The sequence below is a fragment of the Schistocerca piceifrons genome, chromosome 1, assembly GCF_021461385.2.
Source record: "Schistocerca piceifrons isolate TAMUIC-IGC-003096 chromosome 1, iqSchPice1.1, whole genome shotgun sequence".
NCBI lineage: Eukaryota > Metazoa > Arthropoda > Insecta > Orthoptera > Acrididae > Schistocerca > Schistocerca piceifrons.
Window position 1 is genome coordinate 300,402,238 of NC_060138.1, and position 25,040 is coordinate 300,427,277.

The 25,040-nt window shown below is 39.7% G+C and overlaps 1 protein-coding gene across 2 annotated transcripts in view; it reads left to right on the forward strand.

The window, feature by feature from the left end:
* Positions 1 to 25,040, forward strand: part of LOC124788301 (negative elongation factor B) — a 143,343-nt gene that overhangs the window by 25,478 nt on the left and 92,825 nt on the right. For both annotated transcript variants that reach the window (XM_047255543.1, XM_047255535.1), the window contains exons 3-5: positions 7,187 to 7,375; positions 23,803 to 23,985; positions 24,068 to 24,241. In XM_047255543.1, coding sequence (XP_047111499.1) covers positions 7,187 to 7,375; positions 23,803 to 23,985; positions 24,068 to 24,241 — 546 coding nt within the window. The remainder of the gene's footprint in view (positions 1 to 7,186; positions 7,376 to 23,802; positions 23,986 to 24,067; positions 24,242 to 25,040) is intronic.

Sequence of the window (25,040 nt, forward strand, 5' to 3'; positions counted from 1 at the left end):
CCTCCTAAATGGATCAGGTGTGCACGACACATCAGAGTCTGCTACCAGGTAGCTTGCAGTGTGTACAGAGCACATAAGGGTTTCTGTAGACTAGGCAATTTCCTATCCAATCCAGGTAACAATAGCTGTGTGAGACCAAAAATGTATCAGTGTAGGATCCAAAGAAGTAGCCTCGCGCCCCCCATCCTGCCCCACCCCCCACCCCTCACACCTCATATACACACAGGTGAGAGTATTAAAATCCTAGTGGTTAAATGGCAGTGCATTCAGAACAAACTGATAGAGTTTAAAGCACTCCCAAAAAGCATTGAAGCTCACATAACACTAGGTATAGAAAGCTGGTTTAAACCTGAAGTTGATTGCAGTAAGGTTTATAGGAAAAAGTTGCACGTATATTGAAAGGACAGGCTACTGTGAAGTGGAGGTAATGTATTTGTCACAGTAGACAAGAAACTCAAATCCACTGAGATAGAAATTAAAGCTGCATGCAAGATTGTTTGGGCAAGACTCAGTATCAGGGATAGGTATAAAATTATAACTGATCCTTATAACAATCAACCAACTCATCACCTGCTCTAACTGAAAACTTTAGGGAAACCCTCAGTTCACTTGTAAGTAAGGGCCCCAATCAGGCACGACAAGATATCCTGTGGAACATTACTAAATGCCTACTCTGAAAACTACCTAGACCAGATACACTCCTGGAAATTGAAATAAGAACACTGTGAATTCATTGTCCCAGGAAGGGGAAACTTTATTGACACATTCCTGGGGTCAGATACATCACATGATAACACTGACAGGACCACAGGCACATAGACACAGGCAACAGAGCATGCACAATGTCGGCACTAGTACAGTGTATATCCACCTTTCGCAGCAATGCAGGCTGCTATTCTCCCATGGAGACGATCGTAGAGATGCTGGATGTAGTCCTGTGGAACGGCTTGCCATGCCATTTCCACCTGGCGCCTCAGTTGGACCAGCGTTCGTGCTGGACGTGCAGACCGCGTGAGACGACGCTTCATCCAGTCCCAAACATGCTCAATGGGGGACAGATCCGGAGATCTTGCTGGCCAGGGTAGTTGACTTACACCTTCTAGAGCACGTTGGGTGGCACGGGATACATGCGGACGTGCATTGTCCTGTTGGAACAGCAAGTTCCCTTGCCGGTCTAGGAATGGTAGAATGATGGGTTCGATGACGGTTTGGATGTACCGTGCACTATTCAGTGTCCCCTCGACGATCACCAGTGGTGTACGGCAAGTGTAGGAGATCGCTCCCCACACCATGATGCCGGGTGCTGACCCTGTGTGCCTCGGTCGTATGCAGTCCTGATTGTGGCGCTCACCTGCACGGCGCCAAACACCCATACGACCATCATTGGCACCAAGGCAGAAGCGACTCTCATCGCTGAAGACGACACATCTCCATTCGTCCCTCCATTCACGCCTGTCGCGACACCACTGGAGGCGGGCTGCACGATGTTGGGGCGTGAGCGGAAGACGGCCTAACGGTGTGCGGGACCGTAGCCCAGCTTCATGGAGACGGTTGCGAATGGTCCTCGCCGATACCCCAGGAGCAACAGTGTCCCTAATTTGCTGGGAAGTGGCGGTGCGGTCCCCTACGGCACTGCATAGGATCCTACGGTCTTGGCGTGCATCCGTGCGTCGCTGCGGTCCGGTCCCAGGTCGACAGGCACGTGCACCTTCCGCCGACCACTGGCGACAACATCGATGTACTGTGGAGACCTCACGCCCCACGTGTTGAGCAATTCGGCGGTACGTCCACCCGGCCTCCCGCATGCCCACTATACACCCTCGCTCAAAGTCCGTCAACTGCACATACGGTTCACGTCCACGCTGTCGCGGCATGCTACCAGTGTTAAAGACTGCGATGGAGCTCCGTATGCCACGGCAAACTGTCTGACACTGACGGCGGCGGTGCACAAATGCTGCGCAGCTAGCGCCATTCGACGGCCAACACCGCGGTTCCTGGTGTGTCCGCTGTGCCGTGCGTGTGATCATTGCTTGTACAGCCCTCTCGCAGTGTCCGGAGCAAGTATGGTGGGTCTGACACACCGGTGTCAATGTGTTCTTTTTTCCATTTCCAGGAGTGTAGTTTGGAAATCCACTCATGATGGAAATTCATTAGATCTAATGGCAACAAGTAGACCAGCCCTCTTTGAGGATGTCTACATCAAAACTGGTGTCCATGGCCATGAGGTAGTTGTAGCAACAATCATTACCAAAGTACTAAGGGCAATTAGAACATGTAAAAAGATTTATATGCTCAGTAAGGTAGATAAATAAACAGTAGTATTATGTTTCAATGAGGAACTTGAAGCTTTTCACTCAGATAGTAATATGTGGAGTTAGAGGAACTTGGCTCAAGTTTAAAAGAATAGTTGACCATGCACTGGGTTGATCTGTGAACACTTCAGGATGGGAGGAACTCTCCATGGTATGCAGTCGCTGTAAATAAACTTCTAAAGAAACAGGGACTGCTTTGTGTCAGATATAAAACAAAGCATAGCGCCATAGATAGACACATACTGAATGAAATACATTAGGCAGTCAAGAGAGCAATGTATGAAGACCTTCATGATTGCCACAGCAGAATACTGTTGAAAGAGCTCTCACAAAACCCAAAGAAATTCTGGTCATATGTAAAGATTATTAGTGGCACCAGAGAACTGTCCAGTCACTCACAGATGAGACAGGAACTCATAGTAGCAAAGCAAAAGCTGAAATGCTTATTTTCAAGTGTTTCTTTACAAAGGAAAAACCCAGAAATATTGCTGCAGTTTAATTCTCATACCACAGAAAAGATGAGTGAGTCAGTGGTATTGAGAAAAGATGAAATCCTTAAAATGAATAAAGCCTCAAGCCCTGATGAAATCCCTTTCAGATTGTGTACTGAATTTGCAGTCAAGTTAGCCATTCTCTCAGCTATAAACTTTTGTAGATCCCTTGCACAAAAAACTGTCATCAGTAGTTGGAAGAAAGCGCAAGTCACACCTTTCTACAAGGATAAGAGAAGTGATTCACAAAACTACCATCCAGAATCCTTGACATCTATTTGTTGTAGAATTTTAGAACAAGTTCTGAGTTCAGATGTACTGAGGTAACTTGAACAGAATGACACCTCCTCCATCCCAACCAGCATGGATTCCGAAAACATCAATCATGTGAAATCCACTTGTACTTTTCTCACAAGACATTCTGAAAGCCATAGATCAGGGCAAACAGATAGATTCGATATTTCTTGATTTTCGAAAAGCATTTGACTCGGTGCCACATCTACACTTATGGAAAGTACACTTGTATGAGGCATCAAGCGAAATTTGTGACTGTGTTGAGGATTTATTGGTGTGGAGGGTTCAGCGTCTTGCCTTGGATGGAGAGTCATCAACGAATACAGAAGTAACTTTGAGAATACCCCAGGGAAGTGTCTTCACACCTTGCTGTTCATTTTGTACGTTAATGATGTTGTGGAGAATATTAATAGTAACTTTCGAGTTTTTGCAAATGATGCAGTTGTCTATAATAAAGTACTGTCTGAAAGGGGCTGTGTGAATATTCAGTCTGATCGTGACAAGATTTCAAAATGCTGCAAAGAGTGGCAAATTGCTTCAAATGTTCAGAAATGTAAAATTGTGCACTTTACAAAATGAAAACATGTGGTGCCCTATGACTATAATATCAATGAGTCCAGAATTATATTCGTCAATTCATACAAATACCTGGTGGGTAACAGTCCATATGGATATGAAATGTGAAGATAACATAGGAGCAGTCTTGTGTAAAGCAGATGGCAGCCTTCAGTTTATTGGTAGTTCTAGAATATTGCTCGAGTGTATGGGTCTCGTACCAAACGGGGAAAACAGGGGACCTTATATGTTTACAGTGAAGAGCAGCACAAATGGTCACAGGTTTATTTGACCCGTTGGAAGGTGCCGCAGAGATTCTGAAGGAACTGAACTGTCAGCCTCTTGAAGAGAGATGTAAACTATCCTAAGAGAGCCTGTTTACAAAATTTCAAGAACTGGCTTTGAAGATGCCTTCACAATATACAACAACCACCACTTATTGTTCTTGTAGGGATCATGGAGACAGGATTAGATTAATTGCAATATGCATTGATGTATTCAAACAATAATTCTTCTCCACTTCATAAGTGAATGGAATGGGAAAAAAGCTCTAATAACTGGTACAATAGGACATATCCTCTGCCATGCATTTCACAGTGGTTTGCAGAGTATAAATGTAGATGTAGGTGTTGAACCTAACTGAGTGGAACAATGCCCTATGTGAAGAGAGGTGTTGGTATTTAGCGGCATAAAATTTCTATGAAACTTATGAAAGTAGCATGGTAGAAAGACATTTTCATACATTACAGCAATAATACACTCATTTGTGATAAATATCTCAAGTGGTGTGTAGCGAGAAAGACCAATAGGAACTGTGCTGAACATGTTAATTAAGAAATAAATAAGAGTAATATATTGAAAGGAATATACCTAGAACTGGTTAGAGATTTTTAGACTGCAACTACTGGCTAAGGGAAAATTTTGTTCTACCTTTAAATAAGGACTTGAGTGGCAGATGGTGATTAAGCTAAATTCTGTTACTCATACAAGGACCGTTACTCATACAAAGACCAGGAGACAGTTACTGCTAATGCTAATAATAATAATAATAATAATAATACAAGATATTTAATGGAAAAGTGAAATATAATTAAAGCCCCTGAATGAATTTTCGTTTTGCAGGTGTGTGTGTGTGTGTGTGTGTGTGTGTGTGTGTGTGTGTGTGTGTGCTGGAACAGATTAAAATTGTGTGTCAGATCAAGACTGTGAGGGTAGGTCATGAGTCATACTTGTATTGCTCAGTCAGTAAGGAGCTTGCTTGTGAAAGGAAAACATCCCAGGTTTCAGCTCCAATCTGACCCAAAATTTTAATCTACAGAAAGTTTTAAAATACAGTTATTTGAAAGTCTGATGATATTGTCTAATTTACACTAACAAGAATCAAACATGGTGAAATTGAAATGATAAGGACAATACTCAGATTTTTCATTATTGTTGTACATACCAGAATGTATATATGTACGAGGGCATTTTGGAAAGTAAAGATACACCGTACGCCAGAGGAACAGAAGAGTTTTGGCGAGCAAGTGGTGTTAATCTTGAACCATTAGCTTTCTCCTCGCTGTCGTTCGGCAGTTGAACGTTACTTCTGGTTGGAGTATGTCATGTTTAAAATGGCTGCGCCAATTCAGAATCCCGCTAAATGCGAAGTGCGCTCCGTCATATGTTTTCTTCATGCAAAAGGTCAGCGACCAGCAGACATTCACAAAGAAATTGTTTCTGTTTATGGGAACATTATGGATTGACAAAATGTAATCAAATGGTGTCGTCATTTCTCTGAAGGTAGGACCGATGTTTATGACGAACAAAGAACAGGTCAGCCATCTGTGATCTCTGATGCCCTTCTTCGGAGAACGGAGGAAGCAATTCATGCGAATAGATGTCTCACATTGAAAGAATGGCAGCAGATCATACCGGACGTGTCAATGACAACTCTTTATGACGTTGTGACTGTCAAGTTAGGGTACACGAAATTGTGTGCATGCTGGGTTCCAAAACTGTTAACGGAAGAACACAAAAAAAAAAAAAAAAAAAAAAAAAAAAAGGATGGGCTTTGCACTCGACTTCCTCACATGCTATGCTGAAGCAGGTGATGAGTTCCTTGATCACGTTGTGACAGGTGACGAGACGTGGGTTTATCACCATACACCTGAATCCAAGCAACAATCAATGCAATGGTGCCATTCGAATTCACCAAAAGCCAAGAAATCTAAAATGTTGATTTCAGCGAAGAAAATCATGGCTTCTGTTTTTTGGGACAGACAAGGCATTCTTCTGTTGGAATTTATGCCTCCTGGAACGACAATTAATGCTGCTGCATATTGCCGGACTTTGAAACGTCTTCGAAGGGCAATTCAAAACAAACGCAGGGGAATGCTGACAAGTGGAGCCCACTTGATTCATGACAACACTCGGCCTCACACAGCGCTCGTAACCAAAGCACTACTCAAACAATTCAAATGGGACGTATTGGACCACATGCCATACAGCCCAGACCTTGCGCCCACCGACTTCCATGTCTTCCGTTACCTGAAGTCACATCTTGGTGGAAAATCATTCCACGATGATGAAGAGATCAAAGATGAAGTTGAAATGTGGTTCTGACAACAGGCGGCAACCTTCTGTGACCGTGGGATACAAAAGCTTGTGCACCGACTTAACAAATGTTTGGATAATGGGGTTGATTATGTCGAAAAATAACAAATAATCCAGTTAATAAGATGTAACTGATGTTTTCTAAATAAATGTTCTATTTAAGGACTGCGAGCCATTGTATCTTTACTTTTCGAAATGCCCTTGTTCCTCATAGAGTGGTTCTTGCTGACATTTATCTATTCTTATTTGGAAGCTGGAAAGAAAGGCAGAGAGATACATGTTTTTATTTCTAAAGATGTTCATTTTTTTGTTTCATGTTTTATGTTAACATATGATTATGTTTTATCATTATTTTACCAGAATAACTGTCCTCCTTATAAACCTTGCACCTCCATCTCTGCCGCAGTCCTGTTTTGCATGCCTAAGCTACAATATTCAGTTGTTTGTTTCTCTGTGTTTTATGCTCCAATAATGGTCTGAATTTGACCAAAATTCAAGTCAAAATAAAAAAAATTAATTACAGCTGTGTATTAAATTAGAAAATTCCTAACACTTAATTTTGTTACAAAGTATAGTATTTTTGCACTTAATTAAAGGTTTCTGAGTGTATTGTTTCCATTGTACATACTTTTAACTAATCTGCTTTATTGAAGGACAGGTACCAGCATGCTGTTTTTCATGGCTGTTGTTTTATTTTTGGCGTTAGCTGCAGATTTCAGGGGCAGAAATTGTGATTTTATTTGTAGTGTTTCATTTGACAGTTATTATGTTTTTAGATATTATCTCTGTTAAGAAGTACCATGCTTACTATTGATTGTAATATGATACTAAACTTGTTCATAAATTGTTGAAACAACTATTTTCTTTCAAGACAGACTGTTAATTAGCCTGCACTGTGATTTGCACATAAGTTGCTGAAGAAAATATTTTTGTTTTCAGGAACTGAGGGACCGCTTGGTACAACATATAAATGAAATTGGTCAGAAGGAAGGAAAGGAAAGAGACCGCAAACTGAAAGAACTTTTGGCCAAGAGCTTCTCAGTTGTACGAGTAAAGGCTCTTCGGCCTGTGGTTATGTGTATTCTTCGCAATACGCCTCACATTGAAGACAAATATCTGAAAGTTCTGGTACAGTAGTACATGTTATCCTATTTGAAGGCATCTTTGAAAATTATTTGAAATGTTCTGGGGTTTATCAAAATTAATTCATTGTTGTAGAAGCAGTGTGGAACGTGTAAACATAAAGTTTACTACTGTTTAGAAAAGAAGTATGTTCTACATAAACTAATTAGGAAATTTTTTGTCATGGTATGTTAATGTGTGCCTTTCAAGTTTAAACTGTGACAAGTTCCATGAATATCGATATCAAATTATTGGTAGTGGATGAGCAACTTATAATAAAAGTGTTCTTGGGCTCCTGTAGGAAACAAACGCAGTGTAGTTCCAATGCAGCCCTAGAGAAAAGATGCAGAAATGTTCTGAGCAGTGGTAGCAAAGTACACTGACATTTGTGTATTCAAATGGACCGTACTTTAAAGGGATTCACTACTAATTGAACATATTTGCTAGGTACAGAATCCTCAGTATCTGTCCTTTATCTTTTGTGTCATATCTCATATGTAACATTTCCCCAGCAGGGATCAAGAATGTGTTGGCTTAACAGGTTCTCCAGAGCCACTGAGGTGATCAGTTTTGATTAAACTTGTCCCAGCATAAGGGCATGGTTCAAGATTGTAATACAACATAACAAATGGAACCTTAGTAATGGAAACAGTAATATTTATTCGTGCCAAAGTAATATAAATACTTGTACAGATGCTACTCAACCAGGGAATGTGTAATACAATGAAATGATTTACTCAGCCAGGTGCATATAATATGAATGTAGCCCTGTGTGTTAAACATATGCATTCATTGCTACTCAGTAGTACTTGACAACACAGGAATACTGTATGTGACAAAAAGTGTATGTTTATCATGTCCCATTTCACATTTGGTTTAACTTCTTTGTTGTGCATAGTTGTATTCTTTGCAGAAATTATTGAGGCCTAAGTTAGTTGTTGAAAACAGCAGAAACAGTGAAAGTAATATTCCAAAAATGTATGTGTTGTTGATAAAAATATAAAAGTGTACAGTCTAAAAGCGGTAAGAATCGTGAACAGAGAAGCACAGTAATTGTTATGGCAGACGATCATGATTGAATATTTGCTCGTTTCCTCAATGAACAGCCTACAGTAAATGCAAGTGCCTTCATGAATTCTGGCACAATTATGTCTGAAGTAAGTAAACACGCATGGTCCACAGATGCAATAAGTTTGCCCTCGAAAGATTATTTTGTGTTTTGCAGTGGGTCAAATGATGCAAACAAACAAGTAACATGTAAAGCAAAACTGGAACTAAAAAAGTGCTTAGGATAGCTGAGACACACAAATGTCTTCGTGTTGAATATCCTACGCCAATACAACTTACCACCATGGTCATGGGTAAACAGAGACATTACTGCCACCAATGAACAAATGTCAGTGTTATGTAAACATTTCAAAAATGTAAAAATCCTCAATTTTAGCAACATGGACCACAGATTCCACACATCACATGTATTAGATCTTAATACCCTGCGGAAAAAACTGCGCATAAAAAACATAAATGATAATATCAACAACAAGAATCAAATACACAATAGTGAAATCATCTTAAATAGGAATACTCTCAGCACAGCAGAGACAACACCAGCATCTCCACTATCAGCATCACCAGCAGAAAAAACAGCTTGTCTAACACACACATGGAAGGAACCTCAGTATTTCTTACGTGATACACACAATGGAGGCATAGCTTAAGTGATCTGATGCATTTCACCTGGCGCAGCCAGACGACAATAGTCAAGAATTTTGTGTGTCCAGCCAGTCACACAGTAATGCAAAAATAGTGGTTTTCTTGCATATTAATATACAGTCACTAAAAAATAAACTCACAGAAATGGAATGGTGGCTGGAGAAATTAAGTTGCGATGTTATGCTAGCAAATGAACACTGGTCAAATTATAGTGAACTTGAAGTAAGTGTACTTTATCAGTAACAATTAGCAACTTGTTGCTGTAGAACAAATTTGAAGCATGGTGGTGTTTCAATCTTTATCAAAGAAACAAGCAGTTTAGAATACAAAGTGGTAGATGTGAGTTCTCTATGTATAGAAGCAGTTTTTGAAGTCTCAGCAATGATGATGCCAAGTCATGAACTAATAGCTATATCAGTGTACCACTCTCCTAGTGATAACACAGAATTATTCATAAAAAATCTTGAAAAAATGATGAAAATTCTCTTAAAATACAAACACTGCAAAGTTTTGGTATTTGGTGATATTAATGTAGTTGTTGTTGTTGTTGTGGTCTTCAGTTCTGAGACTGGTTTGATGCAGCTCTCCATGCTACTCTATCCTGTGCAAGCTTTTTCATCTCCCAGTACCTACTGCAACCTACATCCTTCTGAATCTCCTTAGTGTATTCATCTCTTGGTCTCCCTCTACGATTTTTACCCTCCACGCTGCCCTCCAATACTAAATTGGTGATCCCTTGATGCCTCAGAACATGTCCTACCAACCGATCCCTTCTTCTGGTCAAGTTGTGCCACAAACTTCTCTTCTCCCCAATCCTATTCAATACTTCCTCATTAGTTATGTGATCTACCCATCTAATCTTCAGCATTCTTCTGTAGCACCACATTTCGAAAGCTTCTATTCTCTTCTTGTCCAAACTATTTATCGTCCATGTTTCACTTCCATACATGGCTACACTCCATACGAATACTTTCAGAAATGACTTCCTGACACTTAAATCTATACTGGATGTTAACAAATTTCTCTTCTTCAGAAACGATTTCCTTGCCATTGCCAGCCTACATTTTATATCCTCTCTACTTCGACCATCATCAGTTATTTTGCTCCCCAAATAGCAAAACTCCTTTACTACTTTAAGTGCCTCATTTCCTAATCTAATTCCCTCAGCATCACCCGACTTAATTAGACTACATTCCATTATCCTTGTTTTGCTTTTGTTGATGTTCATCTTATATCCTCCTTTCAAGACACTGTCCATTCCATTCAACTGCTCTTCCAAGTCCTTTGCTGTCTCTGACAGAATTACAATGTCATCGGCGAACCTCAAAGTTTTTATTTCTTCTCCATGAATTTTAATACCTACTCCGAATTTTTCTTTTGTTTCCTTTACTGCTTGCTCAATATACAGATTGAACAACATCGGGGAGAGGCTACAACCCTGTCTTACTCCCTTCCCAACCACTGCTTCCCTTTCATGTCCCTCGACTCTTATAACTGCCATCTGGTTTCTGTACAAATTGTAATTAGCCTTTCGCTCCCTGTATTTTACCCCTGCCACCTTTAGAATTTGAAAGAGAGTATTCCAGTCAACATTGTCAAAAGCTTTCTCTAAGTCTACAAATGCTAGAAACGTAGGTTTGCCTTTCCTTAATCTTTCTTCTAAGATAAGTTGTAAGGTCAGTATTGCCTCACGTGTTCCAGTGTTTCTACGGAATCCAAACTGATCTTCCCCGAGGTTGGCTTCTACTAGTTTTTCCATTCGTCTGTAAAGAATTCGTGTTAGTATTTTGCAGCTGTGACTTATTAAGCTGATAGTTCGGTAATTTTCACATCTGTCAACACCTGCTTTCTTTGGGATTGGAATTATTATATTCTTCTTGAAGTCTGAGGGTATTTCGCCTGTTTCATACATCTTGCTCACCAGATGGTAGAGTTTTGTCAGGACTGGCTCTCCCACGGCCGTCAGTAGTTCCAATGGAATATTGTCTACTCCGGGAGCCTTGTTTCGACTCAGGTCTTTCAGTGCTCTGTCAAACTCTTCACGCAGTATCATATCTCCCATTTCATCTTCATCTACATCCTCTTCCATTTCCATAATATTTTCCTCAAGTACATCGCCCTTGTATAGACCCTCTATATACTCCTTCCACCTTTCTGCTTTCCCTTCTTTGCTTAGAACTGGGTTTCCATCTGAGCTCTTGATATTCATACAAGTCGTTCTCTTATCTCCAAAAGTCTCTTTAATTTTCCTGTAGGCGGTATCTATCTTACCCCTAGTGAGATAGGCCTCTACATCCTTACATTTGTCCTCTAGCCATCCCTGCTTAGCCATTTTGCACTTCCTGTCGATCTCATTTTTGAGACGTTTGTATTCCTTTTTGCCTGTTTCACTTACTGCATTTTTATATTTTCTCCTTTCATCAATTAAATTCAATATTTCTTCTGTTACCCAAGGATTTCTACTAGCCCTCGTCTTTTTACCTACTTGATCCTCTGCTGCCTTCACTACTTCATCCCTCAAAGCTACCCATTCTTCTTCTACTGTATTTATTTCCCCCATTCCTGTCAGTTGCTCCCTTATGCTCTCCCTGAATCTCTGTACAACCTCTGGTTCTTTTAGTTTATCCAGGTCCCATCTCCTTAAATTCCCACCTTTTTGCAGTTTCTTCAGTTTTAATCTACAGGTCATAACCAATAGATTGTGGTCAGAGTCCACATCTGCCCCTGGAAATGTCTTACAATTTAAAACCTGGTTCCTAAATCTCTGTCTTACCATTATATAATCTATCTGATACCTTTTAGTATCGCCAGGGTTCTTCCATGTATACAACCTTCTTTCATGATTCTTAAACCAAGTGTTAGTTATGATTATGTTGTGCTCTGTGCAAAATTCGACCAGGCGGCTTCCTCTTTCATTTCTGTCCCCCAATCCATATTCACCTACTATGTTTCCTTCTCTCCCTTTTCCTACACTCGAATTCCAGTCACCCATGACTATTAAATTTTCGTCTCCCTTCACAATCTGAATAATTTCTTTTATTTCATCATACATTTCTTCAATTTCTTCGTCATCTGCAGAGCTAGTTGGCATATAAACTTGTACTACTGTAGTAGGCGTGGGCTTCGTATCTATCTTGGCCACAATAATGCGTTCACTATGCTGTTTGTAGTAGCTTACCCGCATTCCTATTTTCCTATTCATTATTAAACCTACTCCTGCATTACCCCTATTTGATTTTGTGTTTATAACCCTGTAGTCACCTGACCAGAAGTCTTGTTCCTCCTGCCACCGAACTTCACTAATTCCCACTATGTCTAACTTCAACCTATCCATTTCCCTTTTTAAATTTTCTAACCTACCTGCCCGATTAAGGGATCTGACATTCCACGCTCCGATCCGTAGAACGCCAGTTTTCTTTCGCCTGATAACGACATTAATGTAGTTATTAGGTATAAAGCCAAACATGTGAAGCACCTATTAGACATATTAAGACTTCTGCTGCCTAAATGACAAACCCACCGGGCTCAGTGCTTGCCTAGATAATATAATATGCAACTTTCAGCCAAATAAAACTGAATTTGGTTCTGTAAACCTTGGATATCCTGCAGGCCTTTGGCTTAGGCACCCTCTAAACAACAAAACAGACAGTTCTTCAACTGAACTAGGAAGAGTAATCAGGCCAGTCAATGCACATAAATTGAATCAGTTAAAAACCAATCTTAATCACATAAACTGGAATACAGTACTTACTAATGGTATGTCTGTCAATGATTTAACACAGAATTTTTTAGAATTATTAGTAGAAAACCTTAACTCATGTTGTCCAAATATCACAGGAAACTCCCAAAGCAGAAACAGAGGAATAAACTGCAAGAACTGAGAAACTGATACACGCCACACCTGCGCAAACTTAGGGAAGAAATGATGGCTTACTATGACAGATTGCAACAGGATCAAGCTGAGAAGGAAGGTTACACAACACCGAGAAGGGGATATTGAAGAGAAATTAGAGCAGCCAAGAGGAAAGCCAATGACAGTTACATACTCAATTTGATAAATAAGTGTAAAACAGCATGGAAAGTTATCAAAACAGAGATAAGCTCTGAAAATATATGCAACAACATTCCAATCCATCCAGACACCTTAAATGTACACTTTACCAGTTCTGGCTCAAATAAAAATCTCACTGAGGATGCAAATAAAGCTGCAGTATTGCTTCCAACTCTAGATAGTAAGCAATACAACAATTTCTGCTGGACTTGTGTATTCTACAGACAGGTTAGCGAAGCAATTGTCAAACTTCGCAAGTCAAAAGCAGAATACTTCTATGGACTTTCAAATCACCTGATAGAAAATATAAAGAGAGAAATTGTACTGCCACTAACCAAAATCATCAGCCAAATGCTACACGAAAGAATCTTGCCAGATTGCCTAAAAATTACTATTGTAACATCTGTCCATAAGAAAGGTGATAAAGCATCTCCTCATAACTGTCATCCCATTTCACTCACACCAATCATATAAAAAATTATAAACTATTGTATGCACAAACAGATGAACCGGCACTTTAAGAAAAATAATCTATTAGCTCCTCACAATATGGTTTTGGATGTCATCTCTCCACTGTTAAAGCAGTTGAGATTATTATCACAAAAATATATTATTCTTTTGAGACTGAAAAAAAAACAACCTGTGCAACTCTTATAGATTTCAGGAAGCTTTAGACACTGTCTCCCATATTATACGTATAAAAGAACTCCAATACTACAGAGTGGGAGAGGATGTTCTTCACCTTATTGAGTCGTACCTAAGCAACAGAAAGCAGATGGTAACTATAAACAACCAAAGGTCAGGCTTATTACCTGTTACAAAAGGTGTTCCACAGGGCTCAGTACTGGGTCCATCCCTATTCATTGTCTATATAAATGACTTACCCTCATTTTTGCCTTTTCAGGCATTACTGTACGCAGATGCTACAACTCAGATCACGCAGGTTGACAGTTCAGAGTAGCTGCGACATAATATAAATGTAGCAATGGACTGATGCACTAACTGGTTCCTGGCAAACTATTTACAACTAAACTGAAGATATTGTTTTCAATTTAAGTGTCTCCAATGAACATAAAAAAATAGACAACCTATTAGGTTTCCACATAGATCAGAAACTCAGCTGGGCGAGTCATACAGAAAAATTATACTCAAAACTTTCTCAAGTTTTTTATCTGCTCTACAAACTAAGGAATAATGTAAGGAAAATGGTACTAATATATGCCTATTTTGCATTTTTCTATTCCCACATTACCTATGGAACTCTTCTATGGGGCAATTGTCCCAGCTAAAAAACTGTATTCAAGTGCCAAAAGGCGGTAATCAGATGTTTAGCAGTACTGACTCCAAGAGAATCCATTAAAGATCACTTCAAAGAGCTCAATATTATGACAGTCCCAAGCCTCTATATATACACTATGTGATCAAAAGTATTCGGACACGTGGCTGAAAATGACTTACAAGTTCGTGGTGCCCTCCATCGGTAATGTTGGAATTCAATATGGTGCTGGCCCACCCTTAGCCTTGATGACAGCTTCCGCTCTTGCAGGAATACATTCAATCAGATATTGGAAGGTTTGTTGGGGAATGGCAGCCCATTCTTCATGGAGTGCTGCTCTGAGGAGAGGTATTGATGTCAGTCAGTGAGGCCTGACATGAAGTTGGCGTTCCAAAACATCCCAAAGGTGTTCTGTAGGATTCAGGTTGGGCCTCTGTGCAGGCCAGTCCATTACAGGGATGTTATTGTTGTGTAACCACTTTGCCACAGGGCGTGCATTATGAACAGGTGCTTGATCATGTTGAAAGATGCAATCACCATCCCCAAATTGCTCTTCAACAGTGGGAAGCAAGAAGGTGCTTAAGACATCAGTGAGGGCCTGGGGGCTGTGATAGTGCCACACAAAACAACAAGGTGTGCAAGCTCACTCCACGAAAAACACGACCACACCATAATACCACTTCCTCTGAATTTTACTGTTGGCACTACACACACTGGTAGATGACGTGCACCGGACATTCGCCATACCCACACCCTGCCATCGGATTGCCACATTGTGTACTGTGATTCGTAAATCCACACAACATTTTTCCACTGTTCAATCGTCCAATGTTTATGCTTGTTACACCAAGTGAGGCATCGTTTGGCAATTACTGGCGTGATGTGTGTCTTATGAGCAGCCACTCGACCATGAAATCCAAGCTTTCTCACCTCCCGCCTAACAGTCATAGTACTTGCAGTGGATCCTGATGCAGTTTGGAATTCCTGTGTGATGGTCTGGATAGATGTCTGCCTATTACACATTATGACCCTCATCAACTGTTGGCGGTTTCTGTCAGTCAACAGATGAGGTCAGCCTGTACACTTTTGTGCTGTATGTGTCCCTTCACGTTTCCACGTCACTGTCACGTCGGAAACGTTGGATTTAGGGATGTTTGGTAGTGTGGAAATCTCGTGTACAGAGTATGACACAAGTGACACCCAATCACCGGACCATATTTGAAGTCTGTGAGTTCCGTGGAGCGCCCCATTCTGCTCTCTCACAGTGTCTAACAACTACAGTGGTCGCTGATATGGGGCACCTGGCAGTAGATGGCAGCGCAATGCACCTAATATGAAAAACGTATATGTTTTTGGGGGTGACCAGATATTTTTGATCACATAGTGTATCTCAGTGTTAAAGAGAATTTAAATAATGTTAAGCTTAGGATGTCTGTACATGATCCCAACTCAAGAACTGAACGATCAATTGGTCTGCCCAACAATAGTCTACCTAAGGTCCATAACAGCCACAAATATCTAGGCCCCAGATTTTTCAATAGACTGCCAAAAGCTGCCCATTCTGCTCTCTATAATAAATTTATAATGTTCTAGCAGAGTGGTTCGAGAAGGAAGCATACTACTCCATAAAGGAGTATGAGAGATCAAATTTAAGTTACATGAAGTTCTGAATACTCGTACTAAGTTGCAATAAATTTCTGTTAACAAGTTTCATATATATATATATATATATATATATATATATATATATATATATATATATATATATATATATATATATATATATATATATATATATATAAAAAAAGAAAGATGATGAAACTTACCAAACAAAAGCGCTGGCAGGTCGACAGACACACAAACAAACACAAACATACACACAAAATTCTAGCTTTCGCAACCAATGGTTGCCTCGTCAGGAAAGAGGGAAGGAGAAGGAAAGACAAAAGGATATGGGTTTTAAGGGAGAGGGTAAGGAGTCATTCCAATCCCGGGAGAGGAAAGACTTACCTTAGGGGGAAAAAAGGACAGGTATACACTCGCACACACACACATATCCATCCACACATACACAGACACAAGCAGACATTTGTATATATATAAGGGAGAAACATTCCACGTGGGAAAAATATATCTAAAAACACAGATGATGTGACTTACCGAACGAAAGTGCTGGCAGGTCGATAGACACACAAACAAACACAAACATACACATGAAATTCAAGCTTTCGCAACAAACTGTTGCCTCATCAGGAAAGAGGGAAGGAGAGGGAAAGACGAAAGGATGTGGGTTTTAAGGGAGAGGGTAAGGAGTCATTCCAATCCCGGGAGCGGAAAGACTTACCTTAGGGGGAAAGAAGGGGTATACACTCGCGCACACACACACATATCCATCCGCACATACATAGACACAAGCAGACATTTGTAAAGGCAAAGAGTTTGGGCAGAGATGTCAGTCGAGACGGAAGTATAGAGGCAAAGATGTTGTTGAAAGACAGGTGAGGTATGAGCGACGCCAAATTGAAATTAGCGGAGATTGAGGCCTGGCGGGTAACGAGAAAAGAGGATATACTGAAGGGCAAGTTCCCATCTCCGGAGTTCTGACAGATTGGTGTTAGTGGGAAGTATCCAGATAACCCGGACGGTGTAACACTGTGCCAAAATGTGCTGGCCATGCACCAAGGTATGTTTAGCCACAGGGTGATCCTCATTACCAACAAACACTGTCTGCCTGTGTCCATTCATGCAAATGGACAGTTTGTTGCTGGTCATTCCCACATAGAAAGCTTCACAGTGTAGGCAAGTCAGTTAGTAAATCACGTGGGTGCTTTCACACGTGGCTCTGCCTTTGATCGTTACATCTTCCGGGTTACAGGACTGGAGTAGGTGGTGGTGGGAGGGTGCATGGGACAGGTTTTACACTGGGGACGGTTACAAGGGTAGGAGCCAGAATGTAGGGAAGGTGGTTTGGGGATTTCATAGGGATGAACTAATGTCTGCTTTACAAATGTCTGCTTGTGTCTGTGTATGTGCGGATGGATATGTGTGTGTATGCGAGTATATACCTGTCCTTTTTTCCCCCCCAAGGTAAGTCTTTCCGCTCCCGGGATTGGAATGACTCCTTACCCTCTCCCTTAAAACCCACATCCTTTCGTCTTTCCCTCTCCTTCCCTCTTTCCTGACGAAGCAACCGTTGGTTGCGAAAGCTAGAATTTTGTGTGTATGTTTGTGTTTTGTTTGTGTGTCTATCGACCTGCCAGCGATTTTGTTTGGTAAGTCTCATCATCTTTGTTTTTTTTTTCACATTATTTGTAACAATGTGTCACATAGGTAAATATATTTTTGTATGTACTTTATGTATCTTAGCTGTATATGTAAATAATTACACCAACAATGTGTAAAACGTTTGAAGGTCAATAAATTCAAATAAAAGTAATTTCACTCTATACTTGACCAAATCAGACTGCCGACTACCACAGAAAGAAAGAACCCACCTTGAAATAATTAAATTCTAGAGTCCTAAGTGAATATTCTATTTATTCAGCTTTTGTGCGAGTCCACATGGCAGGAACACTTTGCATAATCCTTCCTCAAACTATTATTATGTAATGAAGCAATCAGTAAGCTTCTCACAAATAAGTTGGCATTAGAGGCAGCTATCAAACCTTTTTTAAAAATTGATGTATGGTGCTCTTCTTTTGCATTCAGTTTTCAAAGGATGTAATCTTGTGGTGGAAATAATATTCATCAGGATCACAAAGACTGATATTATGTTAATATCATATAAGTTTTACATCAGAATGTGTCAATGAAAGGAACTGAATGTTGTGAGGTATTGGCTTTTGTGGTCAAAAGACATTTCAGTACAATTCTTCTGGACATGTGATGGCGTTGCATGATAAAATTACTGATGTTTTGGCTGTTATTACAGGCAGCCTTCATCAGGGTGACTCAGTCAAGTTGATGACTGTCTGTGACTGAGTCTGTCTGCTACAGCAGTTGTAACACTGGTAGTGTTATCACATATGGTGTGTTCACACATTCAGATGAATTTTATTCAAATGAAATAGTGTGAGCTCAAATGAGACATACCATTTTTGACATTTCGTCAGAGATATTTTGTAGGTATTATATATCTGGTGATATTGTGAAGAGGAAGTGCTAGGGAGGCATGAAAACTAATTGTAACTCTGGTAGACGTGAGAAATTTACTTGATTGCTTATCTATACAGCACAGTCTATGAACCAGTTGTCTGCTGTTGATCTCCTGTGAAAGACGCCCTCCTTTGATGGTGTGTCTTGATCTTTTCTTCTGTATTCTTTTTTTTGCTAGGTTGACATTGATTGCTATTTTGGTTGTCTTTTCTTTTTCTTTTTCTTTTTTTAAATTAAGGTCCATTTCTGTCTCGTGCTTCAAATTTTATATAGGTTAACTATTCAACTCAAAGGACCAATTGCAAAATGCCTTTATCCTTTGTTGCAGGGAGTTTCCATTGCAGTTCAGATTTAGGTATCATTGATGGAACAGTTCATCAAGATTCAATAGGACTTGTTGTTAATGACTGTGCTGCAGCCTAGAAGCAACTTATAATAATGCTCTGCATCATTGCTTAGGATTGTGCTAACAGTACTACCATTGGTCAGTGGTTAAATTGAAGAAAGTTTTATGGAGTGATGAATATCTACTGTGAAGCTGGTGACACAGTCATGGCTGTTATTCCTTCTTTGAGCTTGCATCTTAGTTTTGGTTCATAATAAAATGTTTACAGATGTTTATGAAGGCATTTTAGTGAATATAATGCTTCTCATACTATACAACAACTTGAAGTCATATCTGTCTTCTATTAACACACTAATGCCCCTGAGTGCAAATCAAGAACCGTTACATCCTGACTGGGGGGGGGGGGGGGAACAACCAACCGGGATAGATATCCTTTGTTTTTGGAACAAATGAGAGTGCATGTAGTATACGAGAGTGTGTGGTTCTGTCTCCTCACCATGTGTTATCTCCTTTTTATTGGCTCAAGGTGCATTACCCCAAAAATAAAATGTTCTAGATTTTTTTATATTTTTTGAAAATCACGCTATGTGTTTTACTTCCTTAGAGATTTTTTTTAGAATATACATTGTTGAAGAAAGGCAAATCTACATTTACAAGATTTGTAGAGATGGAGAAGGCTGGGCATTGTCAACTGGAGTACATGCTTTGAAATTCTGAAGGTAGCAAGGATAAAATACAGGAATAAAAGATTAGCAGAAACCAGACTGCAGTTATAAGTGTCACAGGACATGAAAGGGAAGTAGTAGTTTAGAAAGGAGTGAGACAGGGTTGTAGCCTATACCTGACGTTATTCAGTACATACATTGAGCTGGCAGTAAAGACAAACAAGGAGAAATTTGGAAGGACAATTAACATTCAAAGACAAGAAATAAAAACTGTGAGATTTACCAGTGACACTGTAATTCTCTCAGAAACGGAAAGGGTTTTGGAAAAACAATTAAGCAGAATAGATGATATCTTGAAAAGAAGCTAGAATTTGAATAACAACAAAAGCAAAAGAAGGGTGGTGAAGTGTAGTCAAATTAAAGCATACAATACTGAGAGAATTAAAGTAGGAAATGAGTCACTAAAGCTAGTGGATGAATTTTGCTATTTGGGCAGCAGAATAACTGATTGATGGCTGAAGTAAGGAAGATATAAAATGCAGGTTGGCTATTGCAAGAAATGTATGTCTGAAAAAGAGGAATTTGTTAACATCTACGAGGGCAGTTCAATAAATAATGCAACACATTTTTTTTTCTCGGCCAATTTTGGTTGAAAAAACCGGAAATTTCTTGTGGAATATTTTCAAACATTCCCGCTTCGTCTCGTATAGTTTCATTGACTTCCGACAGGTGGCAGCACTGTACGGAGCTGTTAAAATGGCGTCTGTAACGGATGTGCGTTGCAAACAACGGGCAGTGATCGAGTTTCTTTTGGCGGAAAACCAGGGCATCTCAGATATTCATAGGCGCTTGCAGAATGTCTACGGTGATCTGGCAGTGGACAAGAGCACGGTGAGTCGTTGGGCAAAGCATGTGTCATCATCGCCGCAAGGTCAAGCAAGACTGTCTGATCTCCCGCGCGCGGGCCGGCCGTGCACAGCTGTGACTCCTGCAATGGCGGAGCGTGCGAACACACTCGTTCGAGATGATCGACGGATCACCATCAAACAACTCAGTGCTCAACTTGACATCTCTGTTGGTAGTGCTGTCACAATTGTTCACCAATTTGGATATTCAAAGGTTTGTTCCCGCTGGGTCCCTCGTTGTCTAACCGAACACCATAAAGAGCAAAGGAGAACCATCTGTGCGGAATTGCTTGCTCATCATGTGGCTGAGGGTGACAATTTCTTGTCAAAGATTGTTACAGGCAATGAAACACGGGTTCATCACTTCGAACCTGAAACAAAACGGCAATCAATGGAGTGGCGCCACACCCACTCCCCTACCAAGAAAAAGTTTAAAGCCATACCCTCAGCCGGTAAAGTCATGGTTACAGTCTTCTGGGACGCTGAAGGGGTTATTCTGTTCGATGTCCTTCCCCATGGTCAAACGATCAACTCTGAAGTGTATTGTGCTACTCTTCAGAAATCGAAGAAACGTCTTCAGCGTGTTCGAAGGCACAAAAATCTAAACGAACTTCTCCTTCTTCATGACAACGCAAGACTTCACACAAGTCTTCGCACCCGAGAGGAGCTCACAAAACTTCAGTGGACTGTTCTTCCTCATGCAACCTACAGCCCCGATCTCGCACCGTCGGATTTCCATATGTTTGGCCCAATGAATGACGCAATCCGTGGGAGGCACTACGCGGATGATGAAGAAGTTATTGATGCAGTACGATGTTGGCTCCGACATCGACCAGTGGAATGGTACCGTGCAGGCATACAGGCCCTCATTTCAAGGTGGCGTAAGGCCGTAGCATTGAATGGAGATTACGTTGAAAAATAGTGTTGTGTAGCTAAAAGATTGGGGAATAACCTGGTGTATTTCAATGCTGAATAAAACAACCCCTGTTTCAGAAAAAAAATGTGTTGCATTACTTATTGAACTGCCCTCGTAATATAAATTTAGTGCTAGGAAGTCTTTTCTGAAAATACTTTGTGTAGAATGTAATGTTGTATGGAAGTGAAATGTGGACAATAAACGATTGAGACAAGAAGAGAATAGAAATCTTGAAATTTGGTGTTACAGCAAAATGCTTCATTATTAGATGAGTGGATCCAATAATTAATGTGGAGGTACTGAACTGAATTGGGGAAAAGAAATTTATTGCACAACTTGACTAAAAAAAAGGGATTGTTTAACACGACAGTTCCTGAGGCAGCAAGGAATTGTCTGTTTGGTAATGGAGGAAGGCCAAGACATGAATACAAACAGGTTCAAGTTGATGTAGGTTGCAATAGTTATGCAGAGATGAAGAGCCTTGCACAAAGTAGATTAGCGTGGAGAGCTGGATGAAACCAGTCTTTCAACTAAAGATCACGACGACTACTTATTGATATGAAAGGAATAATTTTTGTTGACATCTTGCCCACTTAATTGAATGACAAAATCACTTCAGTAACATTACTTAATAAAAATTAATGTGCAGTTTAATGTCCCATCAACAAGGAGGTCATTAGAAATGGATCACAAGCTCAGACTGGGGGAGGAAATTGGCTGTGTCCACTCAAAGGAACATTTCTGGCATTTGCCTTAAGCGATTTGAGAGACCACAGAAATCTGTGATTCCAGACAATATTTGTCCTCTTCCTCTTACTTCAACTTTTGGCACACACTCACACTGCCAGTCAGATTCTATTAAATATTTAGTTGAATGAGACACACATGAATCACTTGTATTGAAAAGGGCATCAGTTCGTAATTTGGTTTTTTGAGTTTGTTATTGCTCCACATATTACAGTTGTAACTGCAAAAACTGAAATTAAAGGGTTATGAGTCTGTCAGTTGCTGTACATTCTGTTGGATTCTGAAAAACATTGTTATTTTATAGTGGCATCAGTGAATGCCTCATGCTCTTTTAAAAGTATAGAGGCCAGTCGTAACATGTGCTCCTTGAAAATAAAGCTTAGATAGCAGCACTGGTGATACTGTATGTCATTTAATACTTTCTATGTGCACCCCTAGGTAGCATTACCAGTAATGTTCACAAGAAGAGAGTACGTTGCAATGGTTGTGACTATTACACATTGTTGTCTTTGTTATCCACACAGTCAAATGTGCATTGCATTATAGATTTACTGATGATTTTTAGTACGAGTGCCACAAGAACACGCTGAACTTCATTTATTCTTTGACAACTGCTTGGTTCAGAATAAGAATCACACTCTTGGTGGATTTCTGTTGTATCTAGCCAATTCTGGGTAATTCAACAAAATTCAAAATTAATTTATAGGTAGAGGACAAAGTATTTTACTGTGTGATAAGGATTTTGTAATTGTAAAAAGAAAATGAAGGAAGTGGGACTGATTGTTTGCTGTACGTGACACCACAGAGGTGATGTGTACAAGTTAAAAACCAAGCAAATTTCTTGTTAGAGGGATTGCTGCTATGAAATTCTAGACTTCAAGTCATGGTGGCAGCCATACTACCAGAGACCAAAATTTCTAAAGGAACTCAAACTATTAGAAGGCAAGGGAATATGAAATTCTCTGTCAGTCCTCTTTCACATTCTGTTTTTGATAACACAAGAAAAAGTACAGCTTTTACATTGATCAATGGACTGATTAGTTTCACTTGTGTGTGAACCTTCAATATGTTCCATTTACTGCAACAGAAAAGCAGGTGTGTCCATTAGGAAAGATTCAAATTAAGTGTGGGCTTGGGAAAACTCCATTATCTGCCTGTCTGCCTGACAAACACCTATATTTCTATGAAGAAATTTTGAAATGGTCTGTAAGGAACAAAAGCCAAGACAATGAGTGATTGAACTGTGAAACACTGCTTGTTGTTGTAGAATGATGCAGTAGTATTGTGAAATGTACAACTGTATTAGTTACATTGTATGCAATCAAGACCATGTTAATATGAACAGAAACGTGTTCAGTATCTTTTACATGCAATTCTTTTTTCATCAGTTCCTGGTATTTAATTACATTTGCAAAATATAGCACTAGATATTCAATCCTTTGTTTGACAATTAAATTTGCATCATATAACAGTACCAACGAATATGCCCATATTAAGTTGTTACATAAATTAAGCTGTTTTTTTTCCACAAATGTGTGTCATTTGACTTAAGCCCTTATATGACATTATTTACATTGTGAATCCATATATTTTGTGTTTATTCTTGTTTTAGTTTTTGATATCTCATTGAAATTATTTAATTAAATATTTTGTTTGTAGGTAAGAGACCGGGAACTTTATTCTGACACAGATACTGAGGTGAAAAGACAGATTTGGAAAGATAACCAATCTCTTTTTGGAGATGAAGTATCACCTTTGCTAAGCCAATACATAAAGGAAAAGGAAAACATCCTCTTTGATCACTTAAATTTGACTAACTTATTTTTTACTCCATCACCAAAGGTAGAGTTAAGCTGTGGCTTTGTCTAGAACATTTTTGACAGGCAGCATTGAAATATTGTACTCAGTGTTTTTTGTTTTGTAGGTACGCCGTCAGGGGGAGGTTGTGCAGAAACTAGCCCATATGATTGGTTCAAGTGTAAAACTGTATGATATGGTGCTTCAGTTTCTACGAACACTCTTTCTTCGAACGCGTAATGTTCATTATTGCACTTTGAGAGCAGAGTTACTTATGGCACTCCATGATTTGGAAGTACAAGTAAGTAATTGCAGCTCGGAACAGAGTAATTTTCAGCAGTTTGTTGGGAATGATGACAATTTATTTAAATCAATTTATATTTAAGTATTGAAATCTTTTCTTTTAGAGATCGATTTTTGTCACTGCGTGACCAACTTCTGTGCTAAAAATATGTATGAACCATCAGACATAAGGATCTTAATACAGATGTGGCCCTATTTATAACCACCATAAAAAAATACAGAAACGGAAAAAATATACAAATATACAGCTTCTCGTACCCACCAAGTTATTCGAACCTTGCAGGTCCATATTATAACAGCACAACATTTTCTGTTTTTCAACATTTTCTATTTTCAAAAAATTAGGTGTGGGTGTCTCATTTTCAACAGAAGATAGGCTTCATAAATTGTCAATTAATAATATATATAAATTTAATTTTCTACATGAGTCAGGGATTTACAGATTACAGTGTGCTGATTGTAATGCTATTTATGTGATGCACACAGAGAGAGAACTCGAAGTAAGATATCATGAGCACATTGCTCTGGATAGGAGGGATATTGCCAGTAGATTCAACTTTACAGCACATACAATTGATAGGGGCCATGCTCCTCCCGACTTGACATCACAGTTTAAATTGCTGCATAGGGGAGTAAAAGGCAGATAGCTTGATCTCCTGGAAGAGATGGAGATTTTCTGCAATTTGAAATCTCGTAATTGCATGTTGCTTAATGAGCAGACAGTTACAAAAAGTGTCCATTTTTGGTGGCACTTTGAGACCTGCCTAGCGCACGGCAATAAAACCATCCACAAGGCC